The sequence below is a fragment of the Gymnoscopelus microlampas genome (genome assembly GCF_963454915.1).
Source record: "Gymnoscopelus microlampas genome assembly, chromosome: 21".
NCBI classification, from domain to species: Eukaryota; Metazoa; Chordata; class Actinopteri; order Myctophiformes; family Myctophidae; genus Gymnoscopelus; species Gymnoscopelus microlampas.
Window position 1 is genome coordinate 928,407 of NC_139958.1, and position 20,736 is coordinate 949,142.

Here is a 20,736-nt window from a genome sequence, read left to right on the forward strand (position 1 = left end):
CGTGACAGTGTTCAAAACTGGTACCTGGCTGTAAGGAGTTCTGATGGTCCTGATGATGCAGAGGAATTCAACCAAACGTCACGCCAAAGCTGCACAGATAAACACAGTTAAAAGGGTTGATATTTACTATAATGCTACCAGACAACATATTCTGTGTAGTCTGAAATGACATTAAAACATAGTCTGTATAGTGAGTACAAATACAAAAACATTGCTTTGCAGAACAATATTTAAAAAACGTACCTGATTCACTCTCTCTTGTCTGTGTCTAAAGCTGCTTGTTCTTGGTCAGTGTGAGTGTCTCATCTCACTGCTGATCACCAGAGTATATATACACTGTAGGGACCATGAACACTGACTCAGAGAAGGTCATTGCTTCATAAAACTTTCTCTTTCATAGATCTGATATCATCTGATGTGTGACATAATACGCCCCTATTATATTAGTGTTAGGTCTGTAAAGTGATAAGAAATGTAGGAGGTAGATTTCCATGAAACCACGTGGTTTCAAGGAAACAGAGTATAAGGGATCAGCATAATTAATGTCAGTAGGCTGTACAATACAGTCATGGTACAAAGTGCAATAACTGTGGTGAACACCTCATCTGTACCAGGCCATAGCTGTGAATATGAACACCCAAAACTCTGTACTAAACCATAGCTGTGAATATGAACACCCAAAACTCTGTACTAAACCATAGCTGTGAATATGAACACCCAAAACTCTGTACTAAACCATAGCTGTGAATATGAACACCCAAAACTCTGTACTAAACCATAGCTGTGAATATGAACACCCAAAACTCATCTGTACTAAACCATACCTGGGAATATGTACACATAAAACTCACTCACTGCCTCAACCCCCAGATGGCCAGGCTTTATAGTTTGGGGTGTATAACTTTATAAATCAATTTCACCACTTTTGCAGTAAAATGTTTTTATACAAGAATCCATTTAATGTATGGGAGGCCTTAGGGATGGGTCCTACCTCCGGTAGGGGTATCTCGAAAACTAAAGCCCTTTTTGGCTGTTTGTCACATCGGTGTGTGAATGTGTGTGTGAATGTGTGTGGGAATGGGTGAATGTAATGCACAATCTATGTAAAGCGCTTTGGATAAAAGTGCTATATAAATGCACCATTTATCATTTTACAATACGCTGGTCTTTCTTTCTTTTTGACCAGGCGTTTGGTGCCGTATTAATGATCCAATGTTATTGATGTTGTTTCACATAATAAATAATAAATGTGATAAAATCTAAAACATCTGCACATTAAACCCAGCCTGCCTGAAATATTTGTCAAATATTATAGTCGTTGATTATATAGTCTTTGATTTCTGTATATTAAGGAGTAAACCACTTAAAAAACATATCAATAGTTTTTCAGTGTTCTAACTTCTAGTCATCAATGGTAACTAAAAGGTGTAAAAACTATGATTTTAGGTCAAAGGTACAGTAACAACCAATTATAATCATCCTTTGTTAATGTCAGTGTGTCAAACTAAAGAAGTCACATGTGTTTGACAAATAAATGATCCAATGTTACTGATGATGTGTCACATAAGTGATAAAGCACTTTTTTCTTATTACAACATGATGTTAAATATTATAATAAAGATAATAACTCAGGTCAGTGAAAGGTCCTTATCATAGTGTTAGGCTCAATAAAGTTATAATTCACTTTTAATGTCTAGACTTTGATCTTCCTCCTTTCTGGCTGTGGATGAAAGCAGGTGTCCTCAGTGTGTGTGTGTGTGTGTGTGTGTGTGTGTGTGTGTGTGTGTGTGTGTGTGTGTGTGTGTGTGTGTGTGTGTGTGTGTGTGTGTGTGTGTGTGTGTGTGTGTGTGTGTGTGTGTGTGCGTGCGTGCGTGCGTGCGTGCGTGCGTGCGTGCGTGCGTGCGTGCGTGCGTGCGTGCGTGCGTGCGTGCGTGCGTGCGTGCGTGCGTGCGTGTCCCCACCGTAGTTAAATGTTGCCTCCATCACTGGCTCTGCTCCGCCCCCCCCCCCCCCCCCTCTCTGGTCTGGTCTGGTCTGGTCTGGGGTCATGACCTTGGCTCTGGTACCTAAGAAAGAAAGAAAAGGTTGAATGTGAAACAAATCAATATTATAATAATAAACATGTTTCTCTTCTCTATACATATAGTATTATTGTGTCCTTTCTTTTAAACATGCACACTAGGATTGTTTTACACTAGAAATACTTAAACTGACATTAAATATGAATGAACTGTTAATCAGGTTGTAAGACTTATCAAGTTACCAATGATGGTTTAATTTACTGACACATTAACACCAAGCAATGTGAAATAATACATCATTGAAATATTATATTCAATTATTTATCTTGAACCTCAGCAAGTGGAACAATGTCTGTGGGCAGATATATCTTATGAATGTGGGGGTCCTTGTGTCAGGACCCCGGGTGTTTTTGGACCCATATTTATGCAGGAACTCAACTCAAAGTAAACGAAGGAAACCAAGGTGGACAATTAACGACAACTTTACTAAGACTTTACAGTACATCAGATCACAAGAACACAAAGTACAAGCACATGCAGCACTAAACAACTAAACAACACTCTAACAGCAAACACATGACATGACAATGAAACACTACAGAAAGAATATTTGTGGGCCCTTTTCTGCCTTTATTGATACGAAAGGGGGTCATCCCTATGTTCCCTCAGCCCTATGTTCCCTCAACCCTATGTTCCCTCAATCCCTAACAAAAAAAATCATCCGAATTAGGCCCCATGTTCCCTCAGCCCTATATTCCCTCAGCCCTATGTTCCCCCATATCAATTTAGTCCCTATGTTCCCTCAAGCTTATTTTCCCTCAACCCTATGTTCCCTCAGCCCTATGTTCCCTCAACCCTATGTTCCCTCAGCACTACTGTATCTTCCCTCAGCATCACAGATGGCCCTGCCATAATGTGCTGTTGGTGTCACCTGTTGGATCCCCTGAAGGAGGGGGGGCTGCCCTAGTTCTACTCGGGGTGTCATCCCAAATGTCAGTCTGTCTGTGTGTCCCGGGCATACCTCGGGCACCGTCAAACCGAACGACCTCAAACTTTGTGCCAATGTGTTTGTTATGTGGGCACCGCCATCCCTGTTTGGCTAACCCAACCCGTCTTGTTCAAGTTCAGGTTTATTTGTCATATGTATAGATACAGAGTATAAATACAATGAAAATTATTTTGCTCAGAGCTTTCTCAGTCTTAAATACATAGGACATAGACAACATCTATAGTGCAAAGACATCTATAGTGCACAAAGAACACAAGGAAAGAAGTGCAAATGAATGACCATACAGTGCAAAACAGTTCACGGTCAGCTGTTCAGCAGCCTGACTGCCTGGGGGAAGAAACTGTTACTGAGACGGGTGGTGCGAGATTTGATGCTCTGGTAGCGTTTTTTGGAAGGGAGTAGTTTGAACAGGGTATTGTAACTATAATAATTAAAAGCTGAGTGTTAAAAAAAAATCATGTATTGCTTTCTATCGTTATAGTGATTTTAGTGATTATTAACTGGGGGGCGGGAGCATTCTGTCCATTGGTAAATAGTCTCTGCCTGTTATAGCGCCACCATGAGGCTGATTTGAAAAATGTACAATTCACCAGTGAACTAGAAAGGAGAACTAACATCTATTGACTTTTCTTTATTGGCTGTTAGATTAGGTAAATCATATCAGCACTGTTTAATACATGACTAGACATTACAGTCACTCCTACACAGACGCTAAAGGATACCTTTAAGGCTTCCTTATCGTTTCCTTTTATGGCTGTGTTCGTTGTCATTTCAATAGACACTGTGAATAGACTGTGCTGCACAGACAGACACAGAGCTTTTTTTTACCAATTCATTATCGGTTATTATTTATAAAAGAGACAAAAAATATGGAGGGGACAATTAAATATATATATATATATTTTTTTTTTTTTTAATTTTTTTTATTCAATAGATCATGGGACAATGCGTAGCCTATACTGTAGGTAGCACTGCGCCGGTTAGTTTGCGTCCTCGTTGGGCATAAATGTTTGACAGTGGAAACTCGGCAAACTTTCTGTGTACGAGTGACTTTATATATAGTCATTTATTAAACAGTGTTGATATGATTTACCTAATCTAACAGCCAATAAAGCAAAGTCAATAGACTTTAGTTCTCCTTTCTAGTTCACTGGTGAATTGTACATGAACATGTTACTGTAGGCCTATGGGGTAATATAATAATAATATAAAGGTCTTACCGGGTAAGCACTTTGTATTATTTATGGAGATGTACGGGCCTTAAACACGGAACTCCAAACACTATTTGGGGAAGTGTCCAAGGAAGGCGGTCATAGATCAATTGTCATAATCAATCAAATAAATGTATGACAGTATTGATCCAAGGCCAGGTTTCCTCATACATAAAAGGATAGCCTTTTAACTTTTCTCATAATTACATGACTGCATGAATGTTCAAAAAGTTTTAGATTATTTGTGATGCTATGTATATGCAATTCTGCAACGGCATGTATATTTTAATAAAGGATTGGTTAACCTTAATAAGACGTTGTTCCCACTTTAGACCAAGTAGATGGAAAAAAAGGTTTCCTGGAAGTGTCATATCCATTTCCTGTCCCTGTTAATGTCCCCATAGCTTCATATGATTGGCTTGACTGCTATCAATCAAATATGAAATCAGCCAATCAAATGAAGCTATGGGAAAATGAACCGGAACAGGAAATAGGTATGCCATCTTCCAGAAACCCGGGACTGCAGTTATGCACAGAGCCTATTAAGGATTTATAAACCTTAAAGGAGGAGTTCACCCAAAAAAATACTTATTTTCTATCAATTACACACCCCACGAAGCCTTGATTTCATGGATTTATTTTTGTTTTTGTGGCATTCCTAAGACAATAATTTGATGACCGTGTGTATTTCCAGTAGGAGACACAAATAATCGACTTTGTGTCTCCTATCGGATACATTAGCCGGTAGGAGATGGGAATCAAATTATTAGCTTAGGAATGTGACATAAACAAAAAAGAATCCATGGATTCAAGGCTTCATAGGGTGTGCAATTGATAGAAAATAAGTCATTTTTTGGTTGAACTCCTCCTTTAAGAAGGCATTGTTCCCGCTTAAGACCTGGTAGATGCAAAACCCATAGTTAAACTGTTAATAAGTGCATAGTTAACCGTTAATAAATGCTTAATAAATTATATTATAAAGTCACAACACAGCATAATAAAGGTTGAACACTGACATGATAGGTAAGTTAAAGAGACTGAATGTGTTTGTAAGGCTATTATAAACAACTTTAAGAGACTTATATTTAAGTTGCTTGATTCAATATAGATATTTGATGTTCATTTTATCATAATATAAACCAATTGTAACTCCGTTTTAACCATGTTAGACTCAATTAAAACATGATATTGTCCTGCTAATGCGTGAGGAGCCCTGTTTTTTCAATTACTTTTTTAATTTAGTTGTATCTATAATTTACATAACATTTAAAAGAAAAAAAAGATATATGGAGAAAACATGTCCCTCTCACGCATTAGGACAATATCAGTCACCAAAACCAAGGACGTGTTTTCAATGAATTTAACAGGGTTAAAATGGAGTTTGAAGTTACAATGGATTTGTATAGGAAGGGGCGTGTCTGATAAAATGAATATCAAATATCTAAATGCTGAATAAAGCAACATAAAAACTGGCACCTGGGGTGCACACGAAAGCCAGAGTAGACGTTAAAATCACTCCAAAAGTGTCTAATAATCTAACAATATGTATGCTTACAATGCTATTATTAAGACATGTATAGCCTTATTGATACCTTAATTAACTTTTTAACTTAACTTATTAACACATAAGGTTAAAAAACATCTTATAAGGACTTTTGGTTAATCAGAGTGGAACGTTGTTTTGTGGAGTTCAGCTTTTTGGTGACAATTTAATTATTTCTTCCTCAGCATATGACAAACTTTTCTAAAGTGGTGATATTTAGGTTAAGTTCTGCATCCCACTTACAGTACAAACTGCTCCGCCTCACCTATAAAGCTCTCCATGCCCCACGGTACTTGTCAGACCTCCTCCAGGATTACGCCCCAGCGCGGAACCTGAGGTCTTCTGACTTGGGTCTCCTCACCATCCCTCACACCAATAAGCGTATAGAGCTTTCAGTGTCTCCCCGTCTCTAGCAAACGTTAGCAAACAGAATATACATTTTCATGTCGAGATAACCAATGTCATCCAATCATGAAAGAGAACTCTTACAGGATACGTACAGGTCAGGATAAACTTTGAGCAGTAAACTAATTGGAATCGGAAAATTATTAAATTGAAGCTGATAAATGGGTTCTCTCTCCTGGTAGGGTGAAATTGGTAGCCCACCTGAAAATGTATTTTCTGTTTATTAAAGAGCTGGAGAGACGGGGAGACCCCTGTTACTGAACAAACACTCTTTAGCAATTACTGTCAGAAAATAGTGTTTTAACCTTTAACAAACAACATTTTGTTTTAGCAAAACAATATAACTTAGAGCACCTTTATGTATAAACCTGTCCACGCATTTTTGAGATAAAAAATGTAACCTTTTGTGCCATGTCTATTGCCACACTCCTTTTGTAGGATTCTAAACAGTTCCATGACCCATGTTAAAAATATGTCTATCACTTTTTTAGGTATCTTGCTAAAACATATCTCATGACAGACAGGAGCAAAAAAAATTACCCCATTTTACTGAGGGAACATAGGGCTGAGGGAACATAGGGCTGAGGGAACATAGGGCTGAGGGAACATAGGGCTGAGGGAACATAGGGCTGAGTGAACATAGGGCTGAGGGAACATAGGGCTGAGGGAACATAGGGCTGAGGGAACTTGAGTACACTCCCATAGGAAAGTAGGCTGACAGGAAATGGGGAGAGAGATGGGGGGGGGGGGTGACACGCTAGCCTGGCATTGTCCAGACTGATATCGTGGATTCACTCTCACGTTCCTCCCCGGCATCAGTCTGGACTTCAGGCCCATAGGGAGTGAGTATGAGAAATCAGAAAATGTATTTTGATGCTTTTCACTGTTGTACGGACAGTCACTGAAACGCAGTCACTGATTGGCCCCATCATTTTCTGATTTCTCATACTCGCTCCCTATAGGCCGAAGTCCAGACTGATACCGGGGAGGAACGTGAGAGTGAATCCATGTTATCAGTCTGGACAATGCCAGGCTAGTGACACGCAGCAAAGATCGTCGGGAATTAACACTGTATTTCACTAGTGCTTTAGCTAGAGCATCTTTACTAATTCTGTGTCAGCCAAGCCATGGATAATCCCTCTCCACCACAGAATATGTGTTTCTCTGCAGTGGAGAGCCTGTGACAGCATCAATAACAGCTTTCCCTTAATGAGATCAAACCGTTATAATATCCTCTAAACTATTACAGCGGGCCTGTGCAGCTCATATGAGACAATGAACAGGAATGCTGGAAGGGAGCCAGACGAACCAGACAGAAGTCTCACAACATCTGGTTTATTATCAGCCGACTGTCAAGCAGGTACACTTCACCTCAGGCTGAACGGGCCTGATGGGTCCAGGGGCCCAAAGGTCAGGGTGGGGGCCTCTGGAAAACTGGACCAAATTAGATTTGGTGAATAACTGATCCTGACTTTCAGGAGCAGAACCAAAAAGAGCCCACATACAGAAAATGTTATAAAAGGGCAAACTATAGGAAACTGCAGTGCCTGGAGCCTATGAGCATTAAGGGGTCCCTGAAGCCAGTGAGCATCAGCAGGGCCCTGTGACATGTTCTGCTCGACAGTCATCTCTGTTCACCAAAGACTAAACATGTAGTTTAGCTGTGTATTATATTAAGTCACGTTTAGACCACAACCATCAGAACAGAAAACGACAAAGTGTCGTTGCATCGTCAGTTTGTATGAGAGCCTAGTCAGCCTACATGAAACATAACATCACACTTTTGTGGATTTCCCTGTATTGCACATTTAGATGGAGACGCGAGGCTGTGTGTCTTGTAATGTGATTCAAATGTTTGTCATTGTTTCTCATTATGTATGTGTTTTATATGCTGTTATCAGGGCGTCCTTGAAAAAGAGAGCATGCTCTCAATGGGCTTCCCTGAATAAATAAAGGAAAAACATAAATCCAAACATAAATCCCTTTACTGGTATTTACACTCTTGTGAATAAGTTGAGCTGGTCACTTCTTATAAATAACTTGACATTTGGCTAGATGCCAAGCTCTGATTTAAGGTTCATGTGGAGAGCCTAACCAAACAATTAAGAGGACAAATTGGTTTCCTCTACAGAAACAGGTCCTGTTTTTCTTTTACCAGCAGAAAGACTGTTATTCAATCTGTAATAATGTCTGTGTTTGACAATGGGGATGTGCAGTATATGCATGATTCACTCTCCACACTGAAGCCTCTGGATGGATGCAGTCTACCACAGTGCGCTGAGTTTTATTACTGGTGATGATTATCTCACCATCACTGTATTTTATATGATAAAGTGGGTTAGCCATCTCTCTCAGATCGTAGAGAGCAACATTGTATTTCATTTATTTATAAGGCCTTGTGTGGTAAACTTCCTTTATACCTAACCTCGCTTTTGGAACCAAAGATTACTGGACATTCAACATGTGTCGTTATCAGGGCGTCCTTGAATAAATAAAGGAAAGAGAGAGCCCATTGAAACCTCTCTCTCTCTCTCATTGAGAATAAAACACCATGCTATCTACTATCGGTAAGCCCATTGAGAGCATGCTCTCTTTTTCAACGCCCTGATAACAGCATATAAAACACATACATAATGAGAAACAATGACAAACATTTGAATCACATTACAAGACACGCAGCCTCGCGTCTCCATCTAAACGTGCAATACAGGGGAATCCACATAAGTGTGATGTTATGTAAAAAGTATCAAAAGTAAAAGTACTCATTATGCAGAATGTTCCATTTCACAAGTTATGAGTTAGAGTATATAAAATGTATAACAAATCCTTTGAAAATAGCAGATCTACAAGCTCACAACGTATTGCATAGCCAAAGCTTAAGGGCTGAAGTGGTTGAGTACATGTACTTAGTTACTTTCCACCTCTGTATCATTGTGACTTTACTTTAAAAGGTAGGTTTGTGTATTCTGCACTTTACCATTATCACCACAAGGCGGCAGCAAAGCCTTTATTTAGCTTATATCTAGTAAAAGAGGCTTTACATGAGGGGAAATCATTGTGTCTGTGTTTAAAGGAGTTTTTGTTGAATACCTTTATTCATCCGGGTGGTCCCCGGATGTTCTGTCTGTCATTTAATGTCTCTATGAATTGAGTACAAAGGACCCCAATGGAAACAAGCCAATGGCTCTTTCTTGGGTTTATTAATTCCTATTAACAGACCTTGTATTGAACTGTACTGAAACTTCTAATAAAGTAATCAATCAATCAATCGCCAGCAAACTGTGTTAATACAGGTGTCACAATCATTACAAGCACTTTAACCATTATTTTATACTTTGGCTATTAAAAAATAGCAGATCTACAAGCTTAGAGCGTGCCAAAAAAAATCTAAAATGATACAGATGCTTTCCTGATTTTAATGAGTTAAGTTAATTGGGAAAAGTTTAGCTATGGATTACAGACTGAAAGATTATTGAGTGTAGGGCTGGACTGTCACTGCAAACAAAAAAATAGACAAGGAATTTAAATTACAGCGGCCTTCTGTTAATGTTAAAGATATAAAAATAATTATAATAATACAGTAAGTGAAAGCACATACAGCAGCTGATCAGCCAGACGGATACTATTCAGATACTAGACGGATATTATGTTACAGGGGCTTCATCCAAGGTCATTTCGACTATGCGTGTTTCTCATGGTATCACAACACCACTAAGGCCTTAAAAACAAGGCTCCAGACATCCCAAAACAAACTAGTAAGGCTACTTCTTGGCCTTAAACATAAAACCCATCTAACCCCTGCTCATTTTGCTAGGGTTGGATGGCTCAGGGTTGAGGACAGAGTACAGCAACTTACAATGGGCCTGGTCTGCAAGATACATACACCACAACATTGGGATACCAATATACCAAATACTTCAAAAACGTCCACAATCACAACACCAGAGGCAGCTCCACGGATCATGTTCAACCCAGATTTGGCTCAACAAAGGGAATTAACTCGTTCTCATGCTATTCAACAAAAACCCTACTGACTTTCAAAACTGCCCTAAAAACAACACCTTCAGGAGGCTGCAATTCCAAACTGGCCCCTGTCAGAGTCTCAACCTACCCCCCCTCCTTGAACTGTTTATTGTACATATTTCTTGTTTTTCATACCAGTAACCTGTAAGCTGATTGTATGAGGTTCTGCATAGTAGTGTATATCTGTCTGTTTTCTTAAATGTCATCATGATTTGAGTGCACGCCTGCACAGGGATCTCATTTTAAATAAGCCAAGTGCTTTTATGAGTGATCCAGTTTAGAGGACCTTGTATTGTTAACTGTACTTCCATGTACTTTTACCATGTCTGTCTAAATAAAGTACTTCAATCAATCAATCACACAAACTAAAGACCCCCAGCATGACGCGTACACACATTTCGGGGGCAGGGGCTCAAGCAAAAAAACTTTAAATAAAGGCACTCACAGTCACCACCACACATTAACTGAGGAGTCTGCTCAGTCAATCAGGATAGATGTTTCATAACAGGATCAAAATGATCACTCAGCATCATTTGATTTGCAGTGACCCCTCCTTCTCTAAGAAGACAATTATAGACATTATACTTTTTGAAATAATATTATTTAACTTTAATTGTCGTGATTAGTTCATGGGTTAAAACAGGCAATTCTTCCTCCAGTTATTTGTCTTTTTTTCCCTTTGTTGTGTAAATGGTTAAATAAAACTTGGTAGCAAAAAAAAAAAGGACGGTAGTCGCCAGATCTGAACCCACTGAAGTTAAACCTGTTTACATGCATTAAGCCTGTTTACATGCATTAAGCCTGTTTACATGCATTAAGCCTGTTTACATGCATTAAACCTGTTTACATGCATTAAGCCTGTTTACATGCATTAAGCCTGTTTACATGCATTAAGCCTGTTTACATCAGGCATTATGGTAGCCAGGGAGGGAAGAGGGAAGAGCCTTCTATTGGAGAGTTACGTCAACTAGGGGGCAGAAACAGTGGCGGTCACATGGTTCTGTCAACTCCAAATAGTGACTAACGCTCATAGACTCCAGTGCATTCCATAAAGGTCGGGATCAGGGCTTTGTCACTATTAGGCCAATAAAAGGCGGCGTGGGCGTCATTCTGTGTGGGGGTGTGGTCATTCTGTGTGGGCGTGGTGAAGTGGAGGTGTGGTCATTCTGTGTGGGCGTGGTGAAGTGGAGGTGTGGTCATTCTGTGTGGGCGTGGTCATTCTAGGACTCATAGTTGGGGTTCCTGCGGAGGATGACGAAGCCTTCCAGGATGGGGGTGAGGGGGAGGTACTGCTCGGTGGCCAGCTCGGCCCGTTCCCCGTGGGCCAGCAGCACCGGCGTGGTGTGGGTCTGGAAGCCTGTGATGGCCTTGGGCTTCCCCGCCTGGCCCACCACGTCCACCGCCTGGCCCACCCTGACCGACACGGGCAGCGGCTGCAGCGCCTCGTCGAAGGTGACCAGCATGCGCGGCTGCATGGCGGCCACCAGGCCGTAGAGGATGTAGTGCGACTTCCCCAGGACGATGTTCTTCACGTCCAGGAAGGACACCAGGACGGTCAGCAGCCCGGCCACGGCCACCTGGCTCATCAGCTGCCGGTCGCTGTGGTACGGACACAGCGTCAGCGTGCCTTTGCCCAGGTGCGTGAGGCCCTGCGCCAGGCGCACCATGAACAGGTTGTTGGGGTCCTTGGCGTGGTACTGCGCCAGCTGCCGCAGCATGGCGGCCAGACGGGCGTTGTTGGTGCCGCTGCCCACCATGCCCATGGCGAAGATGGAGTTGTGGGAGACCTCGGCGTCGGCGTCGTGCGAGAACTTGCTGAGCGTGTCCAGGATGTTGAGACGGGGGTTGGACACGGATATGAGCGCCAGGGCCAGCGGCACCGCCCGCCGCAGGGGCGGCTCGCCGTAGCGCAGCAGGTGTCCGAACGTCCGCAGGGCCATCTCCGATCCGATCTCCTCTCCCATGGCGATGAGCGCGATGCCCAGGACGGCCACGCCCTGGTGGCAGCCCGCGTCGGAGGGATTCTCCTTGTCCTTCTTGTCCTTCTTGTCCTTGTCTTCGTCCCGCTCCTTGGCCTCGTAGTGTTCGCTGCAGATGTGTAGCAGCTGCTGCACCTTCAGCACGTTGCCAGAGCCGGCGTAGGCGCAGACGTCCACCAGGGTGTTGGCGAAGCTGCGGAACGGCTCCGGCACGACCTGCAGGGCGGCCAGAGTGGTTTCGATGGACTCTCCTTTCCCCAGGTGGTTGAGCCCCAAGCCCAGCGGTAGCCAGCGGGCGTACGTGTCTTTGAGCTCCTGCTCTCGTTGAGGGTCTATGAGAGTCTCCACGATGGTCTCGGTCACCTTCCCGTTGCACGAGCCCACGGCGATCATGCCGCACGCCAGGGCCGTCACGCCCACCACCTCCATGCTGGACTTGGAGTCTCCCATGACGGGGAAAAGCAGCTCGAGGACCTCCTCTTTGTTGGAGCCGGCGTAGGCCAGGCCGAGGCCGAAGATGGCTCCTATCCTCATGACGTTGTTGCTGTGCAGGACATAGTCCGACAGCAGGGCCAGGGCGGGGTCGCACTCGTTGGTGACGCCGGAGTTCACGATGCCGCAGGCCAGCAGAGCGCCGGACTTGATGTAGTCGTCGTTGGAGTAGAGGTACTTGTCGATCTGCGTCAGGCCGCCGTCCACGTCCCACAGCAGGATGAGGCCCAGGGAGGCGGCGGCACTCATCATGCCGTGGTCCTTGTTCTTGTACAGCCACCGGTTTCCGTCGTCCGTCAGCAGCTTGTCCTTGCCGAAGGCGGCGTTCACGAAGCCGTTGACGAAGGACGAGGCCAGGTTCCTGCGGGCCGAGTCCACCTGGGAGCCGCTGTCCCCGAAGCGGTTGTTCTCCAGGTGGGTCTTGTAGATGTCGTCGGGGACCTTGGGCTCCATGATGTCCAGCTCTCTGGCCAGGGACAGGAAGTTACCGTTGAGGTGGACGTTGGACATGATCTCCCTCAGGTCCTCGTAGTCCTCCGTGTCCTCGTCCAGCTCCAGGAACATGCCGTGACGGCCCAGCATGAAGGCCATCTCCTTCTGGACCACCGTGTCCTCGCAGGATGCAAAGATGTCGCCCACCAGCTCCGTGTCGTTGAGCATGAGGGCGTGGCGCAGGGCCTCGGGGTAGCGGCCGAACCTCCTGAAGATGTTCAGGGAACACCTGAGCAGCGCCGAGTCCTCGGGCTCGGGGACGTAGCTCACGCAGCTGGCCAGGTAGCGGCAGACCTTGGCATAGGAGTTGTCGTCCACGTAGCTCTCCAGCATGTCCAGCCTCTCCATCTCCATCAGCAGGTCGCAGGCCTCGTGCTCGGCGTTGTGGGCCATGTTGTACGGCACGATCTCCTTCACCAGCCTCAGCAGGGTCTCCTGCTGCGTCCGGTCGGCGCTTTCCGCCGTCCCCTGCCACTCCTTGGCCACCTCGCCCGCCAGGTGCCTGACGTACTCGTGTCCCCAGGAGGCCAGCTCCTCCTGGGAGCCCAGCAGGCGATACTTCAGACACTCCCGCTCGCTGCTCATGGTCATGGCGAGGACCGACAGCACGTCGGCACAGAAGTGCTTGTTCTCCCCGGCCGGCATGCCCTGGTAGACGGCCAGGAGTCTGGCGTAGTGCGGCCGCAGGAACTTGAGGGGCTTGGGCACGGAGGTCATGGAGGTGGTGGAGGAGCGGATGTGTCTCCTCAGCTCCTCCAGGGCCGGGCGGTGCTGAGCGCCGTCCTTCTCACCCAGCCGCTCCACCATCAGCTCCAAATTATCCTGCAACTGTTTGTCCTCCTCAGACAGCTCCTCTTCCTCCTTCTTGTCCTTGCCTGCGGGCTTCAGGCCCTTCTCCTTCTCCTTCTCTTTGTCTGTTTCCTCCATCTTGTTCCTCTGCTTGTCCTTAGTTTCCTCCATAGCTACAGAACTACAGCCAGTCGGTCAGCAGGAACGTTGTGCCTCTGAATATATACAGTATATATAGACACCAACGCAGTGACGTATGACCTGCATACATCACTGTATATATAGTGTGTATATACATATATGGACATATGCCTGATGTCACAACATGTCAACAAAGCTAACTGACATCATCCAGCGCTGGGTAATGATTACTCTGTCAACAATATTTTACATTTATTAATATATCCCATTCATTTATATCTCCATAGCAACACAATGACGGCTGCAGAACATGTATGTTACACGCTTATCAACGCTCCAAACGACTCCGGGTCCCCGTTCGAGGCCGGCCTCAAAGCTGTCCTGGAGAAAGGAGAGATCAAAGCCAAGACGGAGGCTCTGAAAGGTCCTCATCAGGATGCTGAACGATGGTCACTGACCATGACCATCATCCGCTTCATCCTGCCTCTGCAGGACCACGGCATCAAGAAGCTGCTGCTGCTCTTCTTCATTTGTATGTATTTGGCTATTAAAAAAATCGCAGATCTACAAGCTCATAGCACGGCACCGCGTGCCACGCTATGAGCTTGTAGATCTGCTATTTTTGAAAAAACTAGAACATTTGTGCAAATCTTTTAACAGATCTGACACTAAAATAACCACTAAAGTGTCATTCTACCGCTTTCCTGGCAACGACAAAGAAAAGAAAGAAAAGAGGAAATCGTTATCATCTCCGCCAGTATGGTGGAGAATATGTTTTCGTCTCCGTCCGTCTGTGTGTGTGTCCGTCTCAGCCAAGCTAACATTGGTCAAGCTTCACGTGACAATATGTTGTCACCAATGCTTTGATTGGCTAGCGAGACGCATGACGAAATAAAAACCTATAAATATCACCACACACTTCAAAAAATCATTTATATTTTTTGAAGTGAGCTTCCATCACTGTGATGACCACTGTTGTTTCTAAATATGAATGGGGTGTGATTTTCTGTCTCCACCAGGAGAGTTTTACCCTCCGTGTGTGTGTCCGTCTCAGCCAAGCTAACATTGGTCAAGTGACACATGACAATATGTAATATAAATAGGTAAGACAGGATTAATCAGGAACAGTACTGGCGGAGACCTGTGCTCCGAGGAGCACATTTTCTAGTTTTATATATATATCTATATATAAATATCAATATATAAATAAATATAAAAAATACATATTATAATGTTAATAATAAATAAATATGTATATACACATATTAGCCTACTTTTTTACTGTCTATGATTTTAGCATTAAGACCCTTATTAACCCTCAATGGTTCATTTCTGAAAAAGGAGGTTATTGTAAAAAGATTTACGGGTTCCAACATGTTTGTTTACAATGAGGAGTGGACGGCGCTGGTCCTTTTGGACCCGGAAGTGACGTAGGACTACAAAATGATGTCGGACTACAAAATTATGTCAGACTTAAAAAGCGAATAGAAACCTGGCTCCCTCATTGGCCTCTGCAGTTCATTGGAGCGACCTGTATCGCAATACAAGGCTCTGGCGGCCGCCATAGAAGACAAGCTGCCACTCAAAGTGACTACTGGCCAATCACAGCGCGTTGACCACTGGCCAATCACAGCGCGTCTAACTGACTAGTTGCTCTTTTCGTAACCCAGCCCTCAACCCTTTAAGAGAGGTTAGGATGTCATTCATACGTCACACACATAGATATATAGCAGATAGATAGATACGTCACACACATAGATATATAGCGGGTAGGATCCAAGGCCTGCAGTTACAACCCCGGGGAGATCATTAGATTTAATCAACTTAAAGAACTTCTGTTACGTATCTTATAGCTATTCCCTGTGTTAGACATTTTGAAGTCATCTCCCTGTTCTGTATACCGATCACCTCATGCCGCTGGAGAACCTGGAGGAAGAGGGTCTCCCTAAGAACCCTGATCTTAGGATAGCACAGCTGAGGTTTCTGCTCACCATGGACGGACAGCGCCAAGACGCCGAGGTGGAGACGGAGCTCATGGACGCCGTCAGGGCCAACAACATGGCCCCGTACTACGAGGGCCTGTGCAAAGAGCTGAGGTGGCAGGTAGACGCCGAGCTGCTGGCCGCCATGAAGACGGCCAACCGGGAGGAGCTGCGGCGGCTGGACGGCGTCCTGGAGGACGCCGAGAAGAACCTGGGGGAGAGCGAGATCCGCGACGCCATGATGGCCCGGGCCGAGCACCTGATCCGCATCGGGGACAAGGAGGCCGCCGTGGCCGCCTTCAGGAGGACCTACGACAAGACGGTGGCCCTCGGGCACCGGCTGGACGTGGTCTTCTACCTGCTGAGGATCGGCCTCTTCTACATGGACGGAGAGCTGATCGCGCGCAGCTCCGAGGAGGCCCGGGGCCTCATCGAGGAGGGCGGCGACTGGGACCGCCGGAACCGCCTGAAGGTCTACCAGGGCCTGTACTGCGTGGCCGTGCGGGACTTCGGGCAGGCGGCCGAGCTCTTCCTGGACACCGTGTCCACCTTCACCTCCTACGAGCTCATGGACTACAAGACCTTCGTCTCCTACACGGTCTACGTCTGCGCCGTGGCCCTCAAGAGGCCCGACCTCCGCGAGCGGGTCGTCAAGGGGGCGGAGATCCTGGAGGTGCTCCACGGCCTGCCGGCCGTCCGCCGCTTCCTGTTCTCGCTCTATGAGCGAGACTACGCGGCCTTCTTCCGCTCGCTGGCCCACGTGGAGCAGGAGATGCGGCGGGACTGGCTGTTCGCGCCGCACTACCGCTTCTACGCGCGCGAGATGCGGATCCGGGCGTACGGCCAGCTGCTGGAGTCGTACCGCTCGCTGACGCTGGGCTTCGTGGCCGAGGCCTTCGGCGTCGGCGCCGACTTCGTGGACCGGGAGCTGTCGCGCTTCATCGCCGCCGGCCGCCTCCACTGCACCATCGACAAGGTCAACGAGGTGGTGGAGACCAACAGGCCCGACAGCAAGAGCTGGCAGTACGAGGAGACCATCAAGAAGGGAGATCTGTTCCTCAACCGCATCGAGAAGCTGTCACGGGTCATCAACATGTGACCGTCTGTAGACTGGGGGTCTTCAACAGAGGGTCCGGGACCCCTAAGGGGTTCCCCCAAGTTACTCCAGGGGGTCCGCCAAATCTTTGTGATAGTTTTTTTTTTTTTTACATTAACCACTTGAACCCTAGCATCTCTATTCTGATGAACATTAGCCGAAAATAGCAGATCTACAAGCTCACAACGCCTTGCGCTGCGAGGCGTTGTGAGCGGTTTGGTGTCGAGGGGAAAAGGAACAAATCAAGTACTAAGTATTGAAGGTTTAAGTGGTTCAATTTTGTTGTCAGATTGTATCTGTCAAGCCTGGTAGAGAAGACAGAACTCTGTGATTCTGATGTAATTGAATGTTTTACATGAATATACTGTAAACATAAAACGTAAAATAGTGTCTTATAAACCCATGAGGGTTGGATACTTTGTGAGCAGGATACGAAAATAAAATAATCTATCTATCATATAAGAAAAAGTATGTAAATAAAATGTTATGGTATTTTTTGTTTAAAAACGGAAAATGTTGTTTTCATTGTGATTCAGATAGATAGGAGGTAGTAGTATTAGTATATAACATCTGTTTCTTTCATCCAAGCCGGAACACAATCGATTGATCGTTAAAATAAACATGCTCTGAAAATGCCCATCTGTCCACTTAACCTGCAGTGTTGGAAAAAGTACTCACATTTTTTACTTAAGTAAAAGTATCAATACTGCAATGTAGAAACTTACAAGTAAAAGTCCGGAATTCAAAATGTACTTGAGTAAACGTACAAAAGTATTGGTATGAAAATGTACTTAAAAAGTACCAAAAGTACTCATTATGCAGTATATTCAAGTTCATCTAGATTCCCAAATTATTTATATTCATTACTTTAAGCCTGGAAGCAAGCCATCCAAATATTAATTAACATTTTAAATGTGATATTTTAGAAATGTTGCATTAATTTGATCAGAAACTCCTCCCATTCAACTTCAAACTCCATGTCAGACTCATTAAAACACACGTCTCTGCTTCTAGTGACTGATATTGTCCTTCTAATGAATGTTAGACTCATTAAAACACACGTCTCTGCTTCTAGTGACTGATATTGTCCTTCTAATGAATGTCAGACTCATTAAAACACACGTCTCTGCTTCTAGTGACTGATATTGTCCTTCTAATGAATGTTAGACTCATTAAAACACACGTCTCTGCTTCTAGTGACTGATATTGTCATTCTAATGAATGTTAGACTCATTAAAACACACGTCTCTGCTTCTAGTGACTGATATTGTCCTTCTAATGAATGTTAGACTCATTAAAACACACGTATCTGCTTCTGGTGACTGATATTGTCCTTCTAATGAATGGGGAGACCTTCATTTTGTCATTACTTATAACATTTGATTAATATTCTCTTTTGATTTCGGCTAATTCCCATCGGGGTCGTCACAGTCGTCACTCTTTGATTCATATTTTCTGTAATGTAATGTTGCATCAAAGAGTCCTGAATCCTGAATGTTCATGCACAAAATAACTACCGGTATCTAAAATCCCCAATCAACTGTTGCTCCCAGTACTAAAACCAGTGTTGATTTCGTCGACTAAAACTATGACGAAAAATGTTGTCGACTACCTTTTTTCACTGACGAAAACGAAATAAAAACGAAATAAAAACGAAATAGAAATTAAATAAAAACTAAATAAAAACTAAGCTACGATGACTAAAACTAAGACTAAATATATTGACAATTTCGTCAACAAATAAAAACTAGACTAAAATGTTAGTGAGGGACTAGTGGAGAAGAGATCCAGTAGATCTAAAAGACAAGTCATTTTATGTTTGGTTGCGATCGGGTGTTGCGCTCTGAAAATAGCAGATCTACAAGCTCACAACGCGTCGCAGCGCGACGCGTTGTGAGCTTGTAGATCGGCTATTTTCAGCATGCAACCAAGTGTAAAATCAGCCATTACGATGCCATCAAGACACCTTACATTTTAGTCGACTAAATCAACTGTAGATTTAGTCGACTATAATCTTATGATATTTAGTCGACTAAAACTAGACTAAGAGTAAAACATTTCAGATGACTAAAATATGACTCAAAAATATGACTAAAACTGAATCAAAATTTGCTGTCAAAATCAACACTAACTAAAACCACCACCTACCATCAGTTCTCAGTACTTACATACAATTACAGTACAACCCGCTGCACCCATGCCATGCTAAGTACTCATGCACCGGGTTCGGCGGTTGCCCGGAATCGAACCCACAATAACCCTGTGTGGTCCGATGGCGAGAGCTCTACCGACTGAGCATCACGGACAGGTGAAAGAAGAACCAACAATATTCACCGTGAAGTGGGTCAAAAACCTTATTTAGCAGAAAGGTCAGTGTATTTCCATAACATCACTTCCATACAATAATCCATTTATTGTACTTTAAAAAAAAAACAGAAAATAGTTGTAAATGATGACCATGTACCTTTTCTCCTATAAGGGCTTTTCTATACTGGTTTTGGAACATGTTTTGCGGGGATGTGCGCAGCGACGTTTCAACTGTGGTTTTGTAGCCGGCCAAGCGAGTAGTCTAACATTAAGGGAACACTGTATTAAAAAAGAAAGAAAAAGAAAAATACGGATCTATAAGTCCAAACATCATCAGAAGAAATTATTTTTGAGATACAGCAGAAAACCATTGGGAAATGCTTAATATAATATTCAAATAAACCAAATCTTATTTTAAATGCCATAGAATAGAAACAGTGTGACTTATGCTTCATGGTTATTATCCTACACAAAATGCATGCAAAACAACCTGTTGGTTTTATTTCATCCAATCACACGATCAGTATCTTTCTCACGTGGAAAACAAATGTGGAAAAGCATGTCTGATGAGAAGTATGCTGCAGCCTGTCCATGCGTCTGTGTCTATATGTTGGGGAGGGGAAAAACCCATTAAGACCGGGAAAGCATCTGTGTCATCGAGTGCCGCACTACGAGCTTGTAGATCTGCTATTTTTGGAAACATCGAGAAAATGTGTGCAAATCTTTGAATATATATATATATTTTTTAAAGCGAACATTTTTAACTCAAATCTTTACTTCTGGGGGGTCCCTGGAACAACATATTTTGAGATGGGGGTCCACGGCCAAAAACATATAATTTCAGGTGGTCCTTGACATGAAAAAGTCGGAGAATCACTGATATACATACAGCAACATTAGGATTTAGAAGACATTTGTAGAATCCCCCCAGAAGCAAAGATTTGAAGTTACAAAATTATGCTCGCTTTGAAAAATCAATATATTCAAAGATTTTCCAAAATGTTCAAGATTATTCAAAAAGTAGCAGATCTACAAGCTCATATCGGCGCTATGAGCTTGTAGATCTGCTATTTTTGAATGGCCAAAGTATAAAATTAAAGTGGTGACTCCAGGGGTCATCACCATGCTGTCTTATGACGGATTTTTGAGGCATTGTTTATCAAAATCGTATTTTTGCCACCGACATACAAAGCCCACAATAATATTACCAAGCCTTGAATGACCTTTACGGGTCTGTAACTCTCAG

General features: G+C 43.8%; 2 protein-coding genes across 2 annotated transcripts; one reads left to right on the forward strand and one right to left on the reverse strand.

Moving 5' to 3' along the window:
* Nucleotides 1-11,432: 11,432 nt before the first annotated feature.
* Nucleotides 11,433-14,135, reverse strand: LOC311037321 (26S proteasome non-ATPase regulatory subunit 2-like; the record flags this gene model as incomplete). Its single annotated transcript, XM_084046448.1, has 1 exon — nucleotides 11,433-14,135. The coding sequence occupies one exon, from the start codon at nucleotides 14,133-14,135 to the stop codon at nucleotides 11,433-11,435; it is 2,703 nt and encodes a 900-aa protein (XP_083902574.1).
* Nucleotides 14,136-16,016: 1,881 nt separating this feature from the next.
* On the forward strand, nucleotides 16,017-17,186 carry LOC311037139 (26S proteasome non-ATPase regulatory subunit 6-like; the record flags this gene model as incomplete). Its single annotated transcript, XM_084046235.1, has 1 exon — nucleotides 16,017-17,186. The coding sequence occupies one exon, from the start codon at nucleotides 16,017-16,019 to the stop codon at nucleotides 17,184-17,186; it is 1,170 nt and encodes a 389-aa protein (XP_083902361.1).
* Between the last annotated feature and the right edge of the window lie 3,550 nt (nucleotides 17,187-20,736).